The sequence below is a fragment of the Erythrolamprus reginae genome, chromosome 2 (genome assembly GCF_031021105.1).
Source record: "Erythrolamprus reginae isolate rEryReg1 chromosome 2, rEryReg1.hap1, whole genome shotgun sequence".
NCBI classification, from domain to species: domain Eukaryota; kingdom Metazoa; phylum Chordata; class Lepidosauria; order Squamata; family Dipsadidae; genus Erythrolamprus; species Erythrolamprus reginae.
Window position 1 is genome coordinate 46,291,817 of NC_091951.1, and position 18,941 is coordinate 46,310,757.

The following is an 18,941-nucleotide window of genomic DNA, read 5'->3' on the forward strand; positions in this document are numbered from 1 at the left end:
GAAGAGGTAAGCATAGCTACATGGAGTAACATAACAATGCTACACACAGAGAAGTGCAAGTTCCATTAGAAAATTGGATCCATTCTTGAGCAGTTTTTATGAAATGGTGGTGCAAATCTATTTTCTCTAGGTCTGCACCTTCTCTGCTGCCTACTAAATATCTTGAGTTGTAGCTCCCATTGTATCAGCCAGAGAAGTTAATATGGGCCTGGAGGTGGGGTAGACCTTGCCCTGTCTCCAGCCACCTCGCACTTCCTGAGACTCAGGCCACTTTCTTCAGCTCAGCAGAGTCACAGACGGATTTGTAGAATTCCAAGAGGAGCCTTGCAGATGTCCTGGGCCTCTCGAAGGTTATGAAGTGTCCACATTTTTCCAGCCGATGCACTTGGGAATTCGGAATGGCGGCCGCCAGAATTTCTGCACCAGAAGAATCAAAAACCTATGCAAAAGGAAGCAAGGAATGTCTTCTCATCACAATTGAAATATTTTAAAGTGTGTGTTGAAAAATATTTTTTGTGCCACCTTACATTTGCTTTTGTAGCAACGTTTAGTACACAAGCTTTCAGTTGTAACTGACGTTTTATGCAGCATCTCTGCTATTATTCTCAGATATCCACGTTTTAATGGCTTGAATTGTACAGCCAGATTACATGTGAGTTCTGTTAAGATATAAAGGTTTCTTGGTGCTTTCTGAGCTTGGTTGTTTTCCTGCAGACATTTCATTATCCAAAGAGAATCAGTGCTAGTGCTACCATTGTTTTTATTTACTGTTAATAGTTCAGCCTCTTGACCACTAAGGTTCACCAGGATATTCCCTCAACCATTATTTTATTTGTTTGGACTTCAGCAAAGCCTTTGATACAGTTCCACATAAAGAGCTGATAGATAAATTAGTGAACATTGGACTTAATCCCTGGATAGTTCAGTGGATTTCAAGCTGGCTGAAGCGTAGACATCAGAGAGTTATTGTTAATGGCGAGTATTCTGAGCAGAGACAGGTTACAAGCGGTGTGCCACAAGGGTCTGTTCTGGGTCCTATTCTTTTTAATATCTTTGTGAGTGACATAGGGGAAGGTTTGGTAGGGAAGGTTTGCCTATTTGCCGATGACTCTAAAGTGTGCAATAGGGTTGATATTCCTGGAGGCGTCTGTAATATGGTAAATGATTTAGCTTTACTAGATAAATGGTCAAAGCAATGGAAACTGCAGTTTAATGTTTCCAAATGTAAAATAATGCACTTGGGGGAAAGGAATCCTCAATCTGAGTATTGTATTGGCAGTTCTGTGTTAGCAAATACTTCAGAAGGATTTAGGGGTAGTGATTTCTGACAGTCTCAAAATGGGTGAGCAGTGTGGTCGGGTGGTAGGAAAAGCAAGTAGGATGCTTGCTTGCATAGCTAGAAGTATAACAAGCAGGAAGAGGGAGATTGTGATCCCCTTATATAGAGCGCTGGTGAGACCACATTTGGAATACTGTGTTCAGTTCTAGAGACCTCACCTACAAAAAGATATTGACAAAATTGAACGGGTCCAAAGACGGGCTACAAGAATGGTGGAAGGTCTTAAGCATAAAACGTATCAGGAAAGACTTAATGAACTCAATCTGTATAGTCTGGAGGACAGAAGGAAAAGGGGGGACATGATCGAAACATTTAAATATGTTAAAGGGTTAAATAAGGTTCAGGAGGGAAGTGTTTTTAATAGGAAAGTGAACACAAGAACAAGGGGACAGAATCTGAAGTTAGTTGGGGGAAAGATCAAAAGCAACATGAGAAAATATTATTTTACTGAAAGAGTAGTAGATCCTTGGAACAAACTTCCAGCAGACGTGGTTGGTAAACCCACAGTAACTGAATTTAAACATGCCTGGGATAAACATATATCCATTGTATGATAAAATACAGGAAATAGTACAAGGGCAGACTAGATGGACCATGAGTTCTTTTTCTGCCGTCAGTCTTCTATGTTTCTATGCCTTATTGGTTTTAGGATAAATGAGATTCATCCATCCATCCAATTTCTATTGTTGCTCAATTCAACCAAATGATTTTAGGTGGCTTCTAAGTAATGTATGAAAACCGCTCTGGTGCCATCTTCGCCAGTCTGTTGGGCGGCACCATCTTTTTTTATATATAAAAAGGGTCCTTTTTTGCTCCCTGTGCATATGCAGAAGCAAAATCTCACTTGGGGACACTCACACGCACAAGATTTTGGCATTTCTTCTGCATGCGCAAATGCCCGAATTGCCAGGATGCGCGTATATCACACCAATATGCTGGTAAGTGCAACACGCCCCTGAACCAGAGCAGCACAATTTCCATTGCAGGATTGGTTCTCTTGCCTGGTTCCAAAATTACATCAGTGTGCCCAAAACCCCAGATACAGATAAATCCCTTACCTTGTCATCTTTTCCCCAAATGATCTGGGTGGGAGCTTTGATTTTCCTCATGTTGTCATGGAGGCTATGCTTTGATTCAGTGCTGGTGAGGTCCAGAAAACCTTTCTCAATAAAAGGAAACAAAATCGTGGGTGTATATCTTAATAAGCAAGGGTTTAAGACCTCATCCTGGGTTTGCCCTGAGTCTGATCTTCAGTGTTCTTGTTATGAATGATGGGGATTTATTTTATTTATTTAGCATACGGTGATGTTACATTAGCCAGGAAACTACAATGCGATGCAGAGGAGAGGTTTGGCTGTCTTGTTTACTAGCTCTGTTTGATACACACTTGTGCACTTCCCAAGGTGGACCACAGGAGGGCGAGCTAACTTTGCAGCAGAAAGAAAGACAAGTGGATTTCCTGCAGCGGCATCTGAGGCCCTTTACCTCTACCTAAGCGGGCATTGCAACTGGGACGGGTTCAGGACTGGCAGGATTCTAACCATTTGCACAATTCATCCTCGTTCCCCGCCACCAAAATGCTATCTACTCGTGTAGAACATGCTTCTGAACTATTAGGTGGGCAGAAGCTGGGGTGAGCCACAGGAACTCACCCCACCAGGCAGTTCTAGAACTCAGACTGCTAGAGCAAAGACCAGAGTCACCAATGTTCCCTCTAATTTTTTTTCTGTGTGGGCGGAAAGGTATAGTGTCTGAGCGGCAGTCTCTTTGGGACTGGGCGGCATGGAAGTAGAAATAAATAAATAAATTGAATAAATTGAATAAATTAGATAGATGGATGGATGGATGGATGGATGGATGGATGGATAGATAGATAGATAGATAGATAGATAGATAGATAGATAGATAGATAGATAGATAGATAGGAAAAAAATTCCCTTCTTTTTTATTAAAAGAAATTAATAATAAAACAACCAAAATCTATTACTATTATTACTATCTTCTCTTTTTCCATCCCTGTCTCCTCCCCCCTTGTGTGTGTGTGTGAACTCTTGAACCATTTCCAATAACAGGTGAGCTATTGGAAACGGTTCAAGAGTTCACACACACACACACACACACACAAACGGCTGGGGTTTTTTTTCTCTGTTATTATTTGGGTGCTTTTTACCATATGCTTTAAATCAAGAGTCATTTCTCTCTCTTTCTCTCTCCCCCTCTTGCTCTCTCTCTCTTTTTCTCACTTTCTCTCTCCCTCTCTTTCCATCTCTCCCCCCTCTCTCTTTCCCTTGTTTTCTTTCTCTCTATTGCTTTCTTTCTCTCTCACTCTATCTCTCTTGCTTTCTTTCTCTCCCCCCCTTTCTCTCTCTCCCTCTCTCTCTCTCTGTCAGCGAGGGGGCTGCGAGAGTGCTTTCTCCAAGCGCTTCGGGAACGCCTGCCCTGCCTTTACTGCCGCCCCCTTGCTGAAAGTCCAGACAAAAGCGCTCCCAGCGAAGGGGCTGCGAGAGGGGCGGGGCGGGCATTCCTGTGTGAATGGGACACGTGGAAAAGGGTGCACGTGGGGGTATTTTGGGGCACGCGCGTGCGCATGGGCGCAGTCTATGGGGAATGCTGAGAGTCACTGAGCCACTGAGCTTCATAGTAATAATGGGAGGAAGAAATCTGATAAGGAACGTTCAGCTGCAGGAGTAAATTTCACACTCCCTCATTTAACTGATCCCAGCCCTGCAGCTTCTCCGATTTGTATCTTTCGAAATGTAGCTGGGCAACAACTACTTCACCCGATGGGGATTGAGCTGACTGGGAATCATGGGGGTTGTATTCCTAACTCCCTTGGAGGGCTTGTAAAATAGGAAAGTCTGTCTCCTCGTGTTTATGATCCTGAAATGTGTGGCCAAGGGCATTCATTAGCTCAGAACGTTAGTGTCTCTTCCATTGTAAGCTGCTTTCTTGCCCGCGATGTGATCCAGAACCCAGCTAATGTTATTATTCATTATTAATTAGATTTGTATGCCGCCCCTCTCCAAGGACTCAGAGCGGCTTCCAACAACAGCACAATTTACAAATCCAATATTAAAAACCAGAACATATTAAGAAACCCTTATTAAAAACAACCACACAATTCAGCAAACCATACATAACGCGGGACAGCTAGGGGAATCAATTTCCCCATGCCTGGCGACATAGGTGGGTTTTCAAGAGTTTGCGGAAGGCAAGGAAGGTGTGGGCAGTCCTAATCTCCAGGGGGAATTGATTCCAGAGGGCCGGGGCCGCCACAGAGAAGGCTCTTCCCCTGGGTCCCACCAAGCGACATTGTTTTGTCGACGGAAGACGGGAGAAGGCCGACTCTGTGGGACCTAATTGATCACTGGGATTCGTGCGGCAAAAGGCGGTCTCGGAGATATTCTGATCCGATGCCACGTAGGGCTTTATAGGTCATAACCAACACTTTGAATTGTGACCGGAAACTGATGGGCAGCCAATGCAGACTGCAGAGTGTTGGTGTAATATGGGCAGATCGAGAGACCCAGTGAAATGTTAAAACAGTGGAAAGAATTTCAGAAGCCTTACTTAACCTGCTTTCCCTGCCTCCACATTTTGCTGATATACCAGTGCTTTTCAGGATTATTTTCCCATTTTAGAAAGTAGAAATGTCCAGTTAGGTCCCACAGAGTGGGCCTTCTCCGGGTCCCATCAACTAAACAATGTCGGTTGGCGGGGCCCAGGGGAAGAGCCTTCTCTGTGGCGGCCCCGACCCTCTAGAACCAACTCTCCCCAGAGATTAGAATAGCCCCCACCCTCCTTGCCTTTCGTAAGCTCCTCAAAACCCACCTCTGCCGTCAGGCATGGGGGAATTAAGATAATCTTTCCCCCTAGGCTTCTACAATTTATACATGGTATGTTTGTATGTATGATTGGTTTTATAACAAGGGTTTTTAGCTGTTGTAGTATTGGATTTTTACATTCTGTTTTTTTGTCACTGTTGTTAGCCGCCCCGAGTCCACGGAGATGGGCGGCATACAAATCCAATATATAAATAAAATAAATAAATATCTGAAACAAACCCGGTGAAAATGCCTTGAATGAAGGGCTGATTTTGGCTGCACCTCCCTAGATGGATTCTCTTGATATCAAATGTATGTTAGTGCCTCTAAAATGCATCCTCAACCCCTTTCTGGACCATGAGCCATTTGAAACCAGGCTGCGGAAACGGCAGGAAAGTGCACGGCATGCGCGCACAACCTCACTTGCACAAGCAGTGGGCCAGTGTAAGTGTACCAGAGGTGGGTTCCTCCCAGTTCGGAGTGGCTTGCCTGAACTGGTAGCAAACCGCTGGTGATGTGATGATGATGTCACAGAACTAGTTGTCGATGCCGGTCTGGGGATGCAGCCATCTTTTTTTTTTTTGGAATTTTTTTTGGAATTTTTTCTGAGGGTTTTTTTGGGGGGGGATGCATGCACACAAGCTGATTTCCCAGCACTTTCAGGGAAGTTGGAATTTTTTTTAAAAAAATGCAGCACTGCACATGCGCATGTGTGCAAAGCTTGTGTGCAGCCACACGGAATGCCCGGAAGCAAACCGACAGTAAGTTAGAACCCTCCTGTGATGCGTACACCCTCCATTTGCACAAGTGGTTGTGCATTCCTAGCACTGGCACAAATAGAACTGCACATGCTTCTCAGCCACTTGTGCGGAACATTATTATTATTATTATTATTATTATTATTATTATTATTATTATGGTTGTTATTATTATTATTATTATTATTATTATTATTATTATTATGGTTGTTATTATTATTATTATTAATTAGATTTGTATGCTGCCCCTCTCTGTAGACTCGGGGCAGCTCACAACAATAATAACACAATATATAACAAATCTAATAATTAAAAGTCACTAAAAAAACCCTTATTAAAAAGAAAACATACACACAAACATACCATGCATAAACTGTATAGGCCCAGGGGAGATATCTCAGTTCCCCCATGCCTGGCGGCAGAGGTGGGTTTTAAGAAGTTTACGAAAGGCGAGGAGGGTGGGGGCAGTTCTAATCTCGGGGGAGCTGGTTCCAGAGGGTCGGGGCCACCACAGAGAAGGCTCTTCCCCTGGTTCTCGCCAGACGACATTGTTTAGTCGACGGGACCCGGAGAAGGCCAACTCTGTGGGACCTAACCGGTTGCTGGGATTCGTGTGGCAGAAGGCTGTCTCGGAGATATACTGGCCCGATGCCATGAAGGGCTTTATGATCAACACTTTGAATTGTGACCGGAAACATCCCCTTCCACCCGTTGCCCAATGGTCCATAAAGTCGGAAAGGTTGGAGTACTCTGCTTTAAAATATGGAGGAGTAGCCAAGTTGGGTCCATGCTGTGTCTTGTTACCTACACAATGTAAAGAACATCTTACTTGGTTTCCGATCCTCAAGGTATCCCTTTAGGAGCTAAAGGTGAAAGGAGAAAAGTACAAATCAGCAGTGCTAAAATTTATTGTGCCATCCCCACCCCCAGCAGTTTTTCTATTTTATTCTTAGATAGAAGCACAGAAGACTGACAGCAGAAAAAACCCTCATGGTCCATCTAGTCTGCCCTTACTATTTCCTCTATTTTATCTTAGGATGGATTGTTTATCCCAGGCATGTTTAAATTCAGTTACTGTGGATTTATCTACCACGTCTGCTGGAAGTTTGTTCCAAGGATCTACTACTCTTTCAGTAAAATAATATTTTCTCATGTTGCTTTTGATCTTTCCCCCAACTAACTTCAGATTTTGTCCCCTTGTTCTTGTGTTCCCTTTCCTATTAAAAACACTTCCCTCCTGAACCTTATTGAACCCTTTAACATATTTAAATGTTTCAATCATGTCCCCCCTTTCCCTTCTGTCCTTCAGACCAGTGTTTCCCAACCTTGGCAACTTGAAGATATTTGGACTTCAACTCCCAGCATGGCTGGGGAATTCTGGGAGTTGAAGTCCAAATATCTTCAAGTTGCCAAAGTTGGGAAATACTGCTCCAGACTATACAGATTGAGTTCATTAAGTCTTTCCTGATACGTTTTATGCTTAAGACCTTCCACCATTCTTAAGCATAAAACGTACGAGGAAAAACCTAATGAACTCAATCTGTTTAGTTAGTTGCAGAGCTGCAGGAGGATGCTAGCAATAATCCTCAATTTATGAAGATTTTGAATGATTGAGCTCAAAATTTCTGTTGCTAGCAAGATATCTGTAAAGTGAGTTTTGCCCCATTTTAGAAGCTTTCTTGCCATGGTGGTTAAGTGAATCACTGCAATTCTTAAGTTAGTAACGTGGTTGTTAAGTGAATCTGGTTTCCCCACTGACTTTGTTTGTCAAAAGGTCGCAAAAGAGGATCATATGCATCCCAGGCAGGAGTGGGCTACTGCTCAGATTGGGGGGGGACGGGACATGCAGTGAGGTAGTGAAAATGGAGGCACATCCCAGAGCACCCAATTTGCACTGAAAGATGTTGAAAGAAAATGCAGGGAGTCTTGATTGATTGATTGATTGGTTGGTTGGTTGGTTGATTGGTTGGTTGGTTGGTTGGTTGGTTGGTTTACTTACTTACTTACTTACTTACTTACTTACTTACTTACTTACTTACTTACTTACTTACTTACTTACTTACTTACTTACTTACTTACTTACTTACTTACTTACTTATTTATTTATTGGATTTATATGCCACCCCTCTCCGTAGACTCAGGGCGGCTAACAACAGTAATAAAAACAGCATATAACAATCCAATATTAAAACAGTTAAAAACCCTTATTATAAAACCAAACATACAGACAGACATACCATGCATAAAATTGTAAAGGCCTAGGGGGAAAGAGTATGTCAGTTTCCCCATGCCTTGCGGCAGAGGTGGATTTTAAGAAGCTTACGAAAGGCAAGGAGGGTGGTGGCAATTCTAATCTCTGGGGGGAGTTGGTTCCAGAGGGCCGGGGCCGCCACAGAGAAGGCTCTTCCCCTGGGTCCCGCCAAGCGACATTGTTTAGTTGATGAGACCTAACTGGTCGCTGGGATTCGTGCAGCAGAAGGCGGTCCCTGAGATAATCTGGTCCGGTGCCATGAAGGGCTTTATAGGTCATAACCAACACTTTGAATTGTGAGCCACGCTCACAGTGTGGTAGTAAAAATTTTGGTAGCCCTTCACCGATGCCAGGATACCTTCCTTGAACAAAAGCAGAGTGAATGAGAAAGGGAGGGAGGGAAGAGAGAAACAGTGAATCTCTTGTTATTCTAGAATTTGGGAAATATTTACGTTGCATTCCTTTCCACCCGACATTTCAATCTTGTGCACTTCCTGACTATCTTGTAAAAGAAATGGGGGAGGAGAAAAGGGACACAGAGACCAGCATCTAGGAAAAGGTCAAATCTTCACCTGCATTTTTAAAAAACTCGGTTGGTAGAGGCAAATTTTCATGAAGTTTTCTATTCGGTCCTTAGTAACTGAAACAAGGGCAGTCTCGGCAGGTTCCTTTGATAAAACTAGCTTTTTTAACCAGAGAAAGAGTTCACTTTGTTTTGGAATCTTCAGACCTAAAAATAGGGTGAGAATATGGAATGCATGTTTTTTAAAATTACTATCACTCTAGAACTAAACTAGTAAGAATCTTTAAAATATAGAAATAATACGTAAAATGTGTTAAAGTGAAGTAATTTCATTTCATTTCATTTCATTCAGATGCTTTGGAGAATAGGTTGACTCCCTCTTCTTTGTGGCAATCCCTGAGATATTGGAACACTGCTGTCATGTCTCCCTGGTTCTTCTTTTCATTAAACTAGACATTTGAGTGGATTCAGAAGAGCCAGCAAATCATGAAATCGGAAGTGATACGTCTTGCAAGGCAACTTGGTTCCACATGGAAAGTGTGATTGTGTTGTGCATCTTGATATGGTTAAGATATAATGCCTCTTTAAGGCAATACCAGGGAAAAATAGAAACATACAAACATAGAAGACTGACGGCAGAAAAAGACCTCATGGTCCATCTAGTCTGCTCTTATACGATTTTCTGTATTTTATCTTAGGATGGATATATGTTTATCCTAGGCATGTTTAAATTCAGTTACTGTGGATTTATCTACCACGTCTGCTGGAAGTTTGTTCCAAGGATCTACTACTCTTTCAGTAAAATAATATTTTCTCATGTTGCTTTTGATCTTTCCCCCAACTAACTTCAGATTGTGTCCCCCTGTTCTTGTGTTCACTTTCCTATTAAAAACACTTCCCTCCTGGACCTTATTTAACCCTTTAACATATTTAAATGTTTCGATTATGTCCCCCCTTTTTTTTCTGTCCTCCAGACTATACAGGTTTTATGCTTAAGACCTTCCACCATTCTTGTAGCCCGTCTTTGGACCCGTTCAATTTTGTCAATATTTTTTTGTAGGTGAGGTCTCCAGAACTGAACACCGTATTCCAAATGTGGTCTCACCAGCACTCTATATAGCAGGATCATAATCTCCCTCTTCCTGCTTGTTATACCTCTAGCTATGCAGCCAAGGATCCTACTTGCTTTCCCTACCGCCTGACCACACTGCTCACCCATTTTGAGACTGTCAGAAATCATTACCCCTAAATCCTTTTCTTCTGAAGTTTTTGCTAACACAGAACTGCCAATACAATACTCAGATTGAGGATTCCTTTTCCCCAAGTGCATTATTTTACATTTGGAAACATTAAACTGCAGTTTCCATTGCTTTGACCATTTATCTAGTAAAGCTAAATCATTTACCATATTACAGACGCCTCCAGGAATATCAACCCTATTGCACACTTTAGAGTCATCGGCAAATAGGCAAACCTTCCCTACCAAACCTTCCCCTATGTTGATGTTTCCAAAATATGGAAAGGAAGGAAGGGAAGTGGCACCATGATTCCAACCGACTGAGTTCAGTAGTTATTACCGTACGTATTATTATGATCAAGTTTTTTTGGTATAAATAGATATGCTGGAAGATCAGTTATTTTTAAAGGGTTTTATTGGATCTGGAGGTGAACTCTAGAAGTAGCTATGTAGAAATGCAGGAAGAAGTTTCTGATCAGAGAAGGCATCTCCAAACAGCCCATCTACTTCTCGTTTTATAATTTAGAGCAGGGCTCCCCAAACTTTGCAACTTTAAGATTTGTGGACTTCAACTCCCAGAGTATGCTGGCTGAAGAATTCTGGGAGTTGAAGTCCACTTGTCTTAAAGTTGCCAAGCTTGAAGACCTCTGATTTAGAGTTAAAGCATTCTGGCTTTTGCCTTCACCACTTACTTGATGTAAATACTTACCAGCTGGGCAGAGGAGCGCTAAAGAGGAGATGTGGGCTGGATAGAGAGCAGCATAAACCCCAGCAACCATGCCTCCCATGGACATGCCAACCAGGTGGAAAGGCTTGTGGTCCAGGCCAGCACATTGGACAAACTGAAACAAAGAGATTGTGGTGGCTCTTTCATTAGATGCTCACCCACCCTAATCCCTTCTTTCTGGAACTAATTGCACAATATAATGAACACTAAATTAGTTACATGGGCTGAGGTCACGCTGCCTGGTAGGCTGAGACGTTGCTCGGGATTCAGTGATTCATGCCTATCACTGTTTCTATGATTAATACAGCCGCAGCTGACATGACAAGTAAGCATGTCATCAAGCAATAAGGACAGGATTGATTAAAGAAGGAATTGTGGTAATAAAATGCATTTCGTAAACATTGGTACCTCTACTTACGAACTTAATTCGGTCCATGACCAGGTACTGAAGCAGAAAAATTTGTAAGAAGAAGCAATTTCCCCCCCTAGGAATCAATATAAAAGCAAATACAGTAGTACCTCTAGATACGAGTTTAATTCGTTCCAGAACGGAGCTCGTATGTCGATCAACTCGTATCTGGAACAAATGGCTTTAGACTTTGTTTTTCCCCGCCGAGATAACCAGAAGCAAGGATTCTTGCGCCACCTAGTGGAAGCTCAGCTCGTATCCCGAATTTGAGCTTGGGTGTCGAACTGAAATTTCGCTCCCGTCGTGGCTCGTAACTTGGGATACTCACATGTGGAGCAGCTCGTATCTAGAGGTACTACTGTAATGTGTGCAATTAGAGATTCCTAGAGAGGCCCCATGGAGGCTTCTCCTCACCTTTTCTGGCCCTGTTTCCTCCCAGGAGATTCCTAGAGAGGCCCCACAGAGGTTTCTCCCTGCTTTTTCCGGTTACAGTTTTGGGGGCTCAGATTCTTAAGTGGAAAATGGTTCTTGAGAAGAGGCAAAAAAACCTTGAACACCCGGTTCTTATCTAGAAAAATTCGTAAGTAGAGGCGTTTTTAGGTAGAGACACCACTATACTGTATAAGCCTAAAGAATAATGTTGATGTTTCCAAAATATGGAAAATGTATCTCATAGGGATAATGATGAAACAAATGTAATAATGGCAAAGTTGATAACATCTGCTACAGCTCTTTATTAATGTTCCCACAAGATAAGATTCATACTAAATATTTGAAAGCTTTCCCTCTACAGGAGAGTGCAGAAGACTTACTGATTCTTGGACATGATAGTTGATGACCCATTTTCAGTCTAAAACATAGCAATATCAGTAGTGCTTAAGAATTATATGCCACTTAACAGTGCTTTACAGCCCTCTCTAAGTGGTTTACAGAGTCGGCATATTAGAAACATAGAAACATAGAAGTCTGACGGCAGAAAAAGACCCCATGGTCCATCTAGTCTGCCCTTATACTATTTTCTGTATTTTATCTTAGGATGGATATATGTTTATCCCAGGCATGTTTAAATTCAGTTACTGTGGATTTATCTACCACGTCTGCTGGAAGTTTGTTCCAAGGATCTACTACTCTTTCAGTAAAATAATATTTTCTCATGTTGCTTTTGATCTTTCCCCCAACTAACCTCAGATTGTGTCCCCTTGTTCTTGTGTTCACTTTCCTATTAAAAACACTTCCCTCCTGGACCTTATTTAACCCTTTAATATATTTAAATGTTTCGATCATGTCCCCCCTTTTCCTTCTGTCCTCCAGACTATACAGATTGAGTTCATTAAGTCTTTCCTGATACGTTTTATACTTAATACTTATACTTATATTATTGCCCCGCAATAATCTGGGGCCTCATTTTACTGACCTTGGAAGGATGGAAGGCTGAGTCAACCTTGAACCTGGTGAGATTTGAACTGCCAAACTGCAGGCAGACAGCAATCAACAGAAGTAGCCTGCAATACTGCATTCTAACCATTGTGCCGCCATGACTCAAATATGCACAAATTAAGTGTTGGGGGAACCTTTAATCACAAGGGGCCTGAAGACTGTCATAACATTCACACATCAGACTGAAGTCATACTTAAGTAAACCCCAAGTAATTAGGATTCATTGAGATCAGTAAAGGGACAAGGAACACACAATTGAGATGTCTTCCATGTTGGACTAAACTCTGAAGATTTGGGTTCACTTCTTTAACTCTCTGAAGTTCGTTAAGTAGCTATGGGCAAATCATAACTAGAGGCTATTTTTCTTTGAACTGTTTTGAGGTTAAAGCTGGACAATCTATATCTCAGAAGAAATTATTGTATAGGAGTGAAAATAATACTATTTAGGAATCATACAATGCACAGCTACTTCACACATCTGTGAGACTTTGGAAGGGACTGGGTTTCTTTGATGTGCACTTTTAACAAATACATTCTTGCTAGATGGCAACATCTTACCAACCTTGGTCCATCTTAGAAAACCAAGCAGGCTCTCCAAGAAATTAAATGGACAAGCTCATGAAGCCATGCTTGACTCAAAAGACAGTCTACATCTTTAATACAAAGAATAAACATTTTTTAATATATTTTCTCTTTTTTTTTTTAAAAAAAGAGCATACTAACATTTATATATTTATTAGATTTATTTATTTATTAGATTTGCATGCTGCCCTTCTCTGAAAACTCCGGGTGGCTTTACACAATATACCCTTAAGATTCTATTACAGCAATTCATATCAACGATTTATAATAATACGGTTTGCATACCTTACATATTTCTCTATTATATATATTTTTCCTTTAGTATATCTTTACAGCTCAATTACTACAAACATAATCTCATATTATATACAAAATTCCATGTTAAATGTTAACATTTCTATATATTTTATTTATTATTGTTATTTCCCCCCTCCCTTCTAACCAATCATAAAACAAGTCCCAAATTTCATAATACTCCAAGTCTTCTTTATCTTTTAATTTCATTATCATCATATCAAGTTCTGCACATTTCATAATCTTCTTAATCACTATACTTTCACTTGGGATCAATGTTCCCTCTAATTTTTTCTCAGTGTGGGCAGAAAAGTATAGTGTCTGAGCGGCAGTCCCCTTGGGACTGGGCGGCATACGGGCAGGGCGTGCGTTCCTGGTGTGGGAGGAGCTGCGCCCAAAGGCAGGAGGTGGCACAGGAGCAGAGGGGGTGGATCGGGCGGGCAGGGGGCAGCGCCGAAAGGCCGAGGGGGCCGGAGGCACCATGGGGAGGCAGGGGCAGCCATGGCTCCCTCCCTTCTACTGTCGGTGCCTCCCTGCCCCTGCCCCCCCGCAGGCTGGCATGGGGATGGGGAGCGCGCGCCCATGAAAATGGGTGCACGGGGGGTATTTTGGGGCGCACGCGCGTGCACGCACACAGCTTACAGGGAGTGCTGCTTGGGATATCTTTTTGTTTCCAATGTTGCTCTATATCTGTGATGGTGAACCTATGGCATGAGTGCCACAGGCAGCATGTAGAGCCATATCTGTTAGCGTGTGAGCCATTGCCCTAGCGCAGCTCCAATGTGCATGTGTGTGCCAGCCAGCTGATTCTTGACTCACACAGAGAATCTGGGAGGGCATTTTTTGGTTCCAGAGAGCTCCCCGGGGATGGTGAAGGGCATTTTTAACCTCTCCTGGCTCCAGGGAAGCCTTTGGAGCCTGGGGCGGGCAAAACATGAGCCTACTGGGCTCACCAGAAGTTGGGAAACAGGCTGTTTCTGGCCTTCAGAGGGCTTCTGGGAGGTGGGGGGAAGCTGTTTTTGCCTGTCTCAGGCACTGAATTATTTATTTGTTTGTTTGTTTATTTATTAGATTTGTATACCGCCCCTCTCCAAAGACTCGAGGCGGCTAACAACAATTTAAAAAGACAATGTAACAAATCTAATATTAAAAAATAATCTAAAAAACCCCAATTTAAGAGACCAATCATACAAACAAGCATACCATGTATAAATTCTATAAGCCTAGGGGGAAGGGAAAAAATTTCAGTTCCCCCGTGCCTGACGACAGAGGTGGGTTTTAAGGAGCTTGCGAAAGGCAAGGAGGGTGGGGGCAACTCTGATATCTGGGGGGAGCTGGTTCCACAGGGTCAGGGCCGCCACAGAGAAGGCTCTTCTCCTGGGTCCCGCCAAATGACATTGTTTAGTCGACGGGACCTGGAGAAGGCCAACTCTGTGGGACCTAACTGGTCGCTGGGATTCGTGCGGCAGAAGGCGGTCCCGGAGATATTCTGGTCCGATGCCATGAAGGGCTTTATAGGTCATAACCAACACTTTGAATTGTGACCAGAAATTGATCGGCAACCAATGCAGACTGCGGAGTGTTGGTGTAACATGGGCATATTTAGGAAAGCCCATGATTGCTCTCACAGCTGCATTCTGCACGATCTGAAGTTTCCGAACACTTTTCAAAGGTAGCCCCATGTAGAGAGCGTTACAGTAGTCGAACCTCAAGGTGATGAGGGCATGAGTGACTGTGAGCAGTGAGTCCTGGTCCAGATAGGGCCGCAACTGGTTATGGATGTGGACATTTGCGCATGTGCGATAGTGCACATACATGATCTTTCGGTACCCAAGGAAAAAAGATTCACCATCACTGCTCTACACTGATCCTTGCTGCAGTTAAAATGTATAATGTGATATAGTAATATTTTTTATCCATTCTCTGATCATATTATATTTTTTATGTTTTTCATTGCACGGTAAGCCTCACATTAGTTTATATCCAATGTCTCATCTCTCCTCACTTTCCCTCTTTGCTGCCACTCCCCAATTCAAAGAATAATGCATTACATCACAGTTCAAGAGATAGCCCACCTGGTGTATCCTTTTAGCCTGTGCAACTGCTGTGTGACTTTCTCCAAGCAAGCGAGTGGTTCCCCCGTGACCTGGCAGGTCAAGGCTGATCAAGTGGAGATCCTTAGGAAAGACCTACGGAGAAATGGTTTTGCATGTGAAGCCTAGGAATCCAAACAAGAATAGCTGGTTCTCCACACTGCCAAAAGCAGGGCTAGAGAATAAATGATATTCTTGGTCCCAGGCTAGATCCAGTTCCCTGCCCCAACACCCACACCTACCCTACCCCATCGTTTTATTTATTTATTTATTTATTCATTCATTCATTTGTCCAATACACAATACATATGGAAGAGAATAGACATGAAGTAATATATATAAAGATAATATGTAAAAATAGAGGAGGAGATATATGAAAGGAAGAAAATATATATGATATATGAGATAAAGGAAAGACAATTGGACAGGGGACGAAAGGCACACTAGTGCAATTATGTACGCCCCTTACTGACCTCTTAGGAACCTGGAGAGGTCAATTGTGGATAGTCTAAGGGAGAAATGTTGGGGGTTAGGAGTTGACACTATTAAGTCCGGTAATGAGTTCCACGCTTCGACAACTCGATTGTTAAATTCATATTTTTTACAGTCAAGTTTGGAGCTGTTAATATTAAGTTTGAATCTGTTGCGTGCTCTTGTGTTGTTGCGGTTGAAGCTGAAGTAGTCATTGACTGGTAGGACGTTGCAGCATATGATCTTGTGGGTAATACTTAAATCGTGTTTTAGGCGCCGTAGTTCTAAGCTTTCTAGACCCAGGATTGTTAGTCTATTTTCGTAGGGTATTCTGTTTCCTTTTTATCTACTCCTCTCATCAACTGAAGCATTTTGGAAAGTGTTAAGGAGTATGCAGAGTGACCCTCTAGTCATCAAATATACACATATGCAAAGGGAATGTGGAATTCTAGCAGATATAGAATACTATCAAATATCCAGCAGATAGTCAGTAGATATGAATAATGGTTCAGTCATGTAAACCAGATACATTAAAGTGTATACAATGGTATTTACTTTAGCAAGTAAATAGCTAAATACTTAAACAGTCCAGTCATACACAGTCAAATCAGTCAATAACTTTCATTACATTAACAATGCTGCAAGCTAGCAAATACATAAACTATCATCGAACACACAGTTCTTACTACAGCAATCACAATGAATCAGCAGAAAATGAGCATAAAAACAGAGAAAAAAATGCTTCTGGCTCCCTCTTATGGCAATTCCCAACCATAACTCTTAAAGCTATAGTGCTTCAATACATACAAGCATTCATTGTTAGCTTGTTTATATATTGCCAACCCCAACTGTTATGTACATAGTACTAACAGAAAGCAGTGAGCATGCTCCAATCGAGGAGTGGGGAGGGAATGGAGATTTTGCAGTATCTTTCCCCTGCCTTGCCCACCAAGCCACGCCCACCAAGCCACGCCCACAGAACTGGTAGTAACAAAATGGATTTCACCACTGTCTTCCACCCATCCTACTCTGCCCAAAGGCAAAGAGGTTTGGTGGACATAAGAAGATGGGCACATTTCTGTTAAAAGAAAGAAGGATTCAGCAAGCACACAGGAAGTTTCGTCTATGACTTCTAGCACTCACGGCCAGGTTAGCACCATCCAAGCTAGAATAAAAGGGAGACCTACTTCAATGGTATTTAACCACATGTCTTTGTTGAGTGAGAATCCATGAAGCATCAGCACCGATGGTCGGGATCCAGGTTTCCCTCGCGTTAAGTATCTGAACCGGTAGCCCTCGCTGTCGAGATACTTCACCTTCACACCCATACTTAGACGCTTGGTCCTTAAAGAATGGAGAACAGTATAGGAGGCTGATGGGGCTTCGTGGAAGAAGCTATGAAAGCTGCTGTAATTGTTGTAGTCCTTCCTTCCTTCTTTCCTTCCTTCCTTTGTTCCTTCCTTCCATCCATCCATCCTCCTTCCTTCCTTCCCTTCCTTTGTTCCTTCCTTCCTTCCATCCATCCATCTTCTTTCCTTCCTTCCTTCCTTCCTTCCTTCCTTCCTTGTTTCCTTCCCCCTAATTAGGAAATTTCCTGGCATTGCTTCCCCTTCCACCCAGTATTTGCAACTGGTGGGAGACACCCCCCCCCCCCGCAATTGCTCTCCTTAGAAACAGGGTAGGCTAGAGCAGTGATTTTCAACCTTTTTTGAGCCATGGCACATTTTTTACATTTACAAAACCCTGGGGCACATTGAGTTGGGGGGGGGGTGGCTAAAAAAAGTTTGAACAAAATTTTTTTTCTCTCTTCCTCCCTTTCGCTCTATTTCTCTTTCTCCCTCCTTCTTTCTCTCCCTTCTTCTTTTTTCTGTCTCTCCATCCCTCTCTTTCTCTCTTCCTACCTTCCTCTCTCTTTTGCTCTCATTCTCCCTCCCTCCCTCTATGTTTTTCTCTCTCCCACCTTCCCTCTCTTTCTCTCTCTCTTTCTTTCTTTCTCTCTCTTTCTTTCTCTCTCTTGCTCTCTCCCTTTCTTTCTCTCTCTTGTTCTCTTTCTCTCTCTCTTTCTTTCTCTCTCTTGATTTCTTTCTCTCTTTCTTTCTCTTTCGTTTTCTTTTTCTCTCTCTTGCTTTCTTTCTTTCTCTCTTGCTTTATTTCTCTCTCTCTTGTATTTTCTTCCTCTCTCTGAGCTTCGTGGCACACCTGACCATGACTCACGGCACACTAGTGTGCCCCGGCACACTGGTTGAAAAACACTGGGCTAGAGTGAGTGTGAATGGATAGTTGGGATGGAGGCCTAGCCTTCTTTCAAATTGCTCATGTGACAGATGACAGGTGTAGAGACGCTTTAGACCAAACTATTTCTGAAGGTAGAGTCTGCTTCTGGAAGACTGGCAGACCCATGTCCAAAAAATAGCCCAGCTGACAGGTGAAGGAGAGGTAAAGAGGAAGCTCTCGTGTCCTTTTAAAACAGTTCCATACCACTTCATCCCACCTTGTCATTTATATCACCCACATGCCAACTGAGCTATTTTTGGACAAGACTTCAGAAAATGGATACTGTAGATCAGTACACAATATGTGAGCTATGATCTAACTGACCAAGTATGTCATGTATTTTGATAAGAAATAGACTTACCAGATAATGAACCTGAATATCAATGAAGGTAGCTGATTGTACTTTGAGATAAAAAAGTTAATTAAGATGTCCAAAGCATGGTGTGTGATCATTTTGACCATGTTGCAATCCATGCCTGCCAGTCAAAGGGCTTCTTTATTGCTTTTGTTGCCTAAAAGAAATATAAATATGTCGTGATTTTACATCCTGTTAACCAATGACTCAGATGATAAAAGCAATGATTTAATTATGATGTTTATTTAATTATATCATAGCTAGTGGGATGGTCAATAACACGGACAACCTCATTATAAAGTTTGCGCATTCATGAAGGACTATGCTATTTATTATTAGTAATGTATACGTGATTATTCATATAAGA

At 42.3% G+C, this 18,941-nt stretch overlaps 1 protein-coding gene across 1 annotated transcript; it reads right to left on the reverse strand.

Annotated features, from left to right (window-relative positions):
- Positions 1-262: 262 nt before the first annotated feature.
- On the reverse strand, positions 263-18,693 carry LOC139158410 (monoacylglycerol lipase ABHD6-like). Its single transcript, XM_070735717.1, has 8 exons — positions 18,581-18,693; positions 17,133-17,289; positions 15,457-15,570; positions 10,642-10,774; positions 8,745-8,902; positions 6,730-6,784; positions 2,398-2,498; positions 263-439 (listed from the first exon to the last, which is right to left on the reverse strand). Exons 1-8 carry the CDS (start codon positions 18,691-18,693, stop codon positions 263-265), a joined length of 1,008 nt encoding a protein of 335 aa, XP_070591818.1.
- Positions 18,694-18,941: the final 248 nt, after the last annotated feature.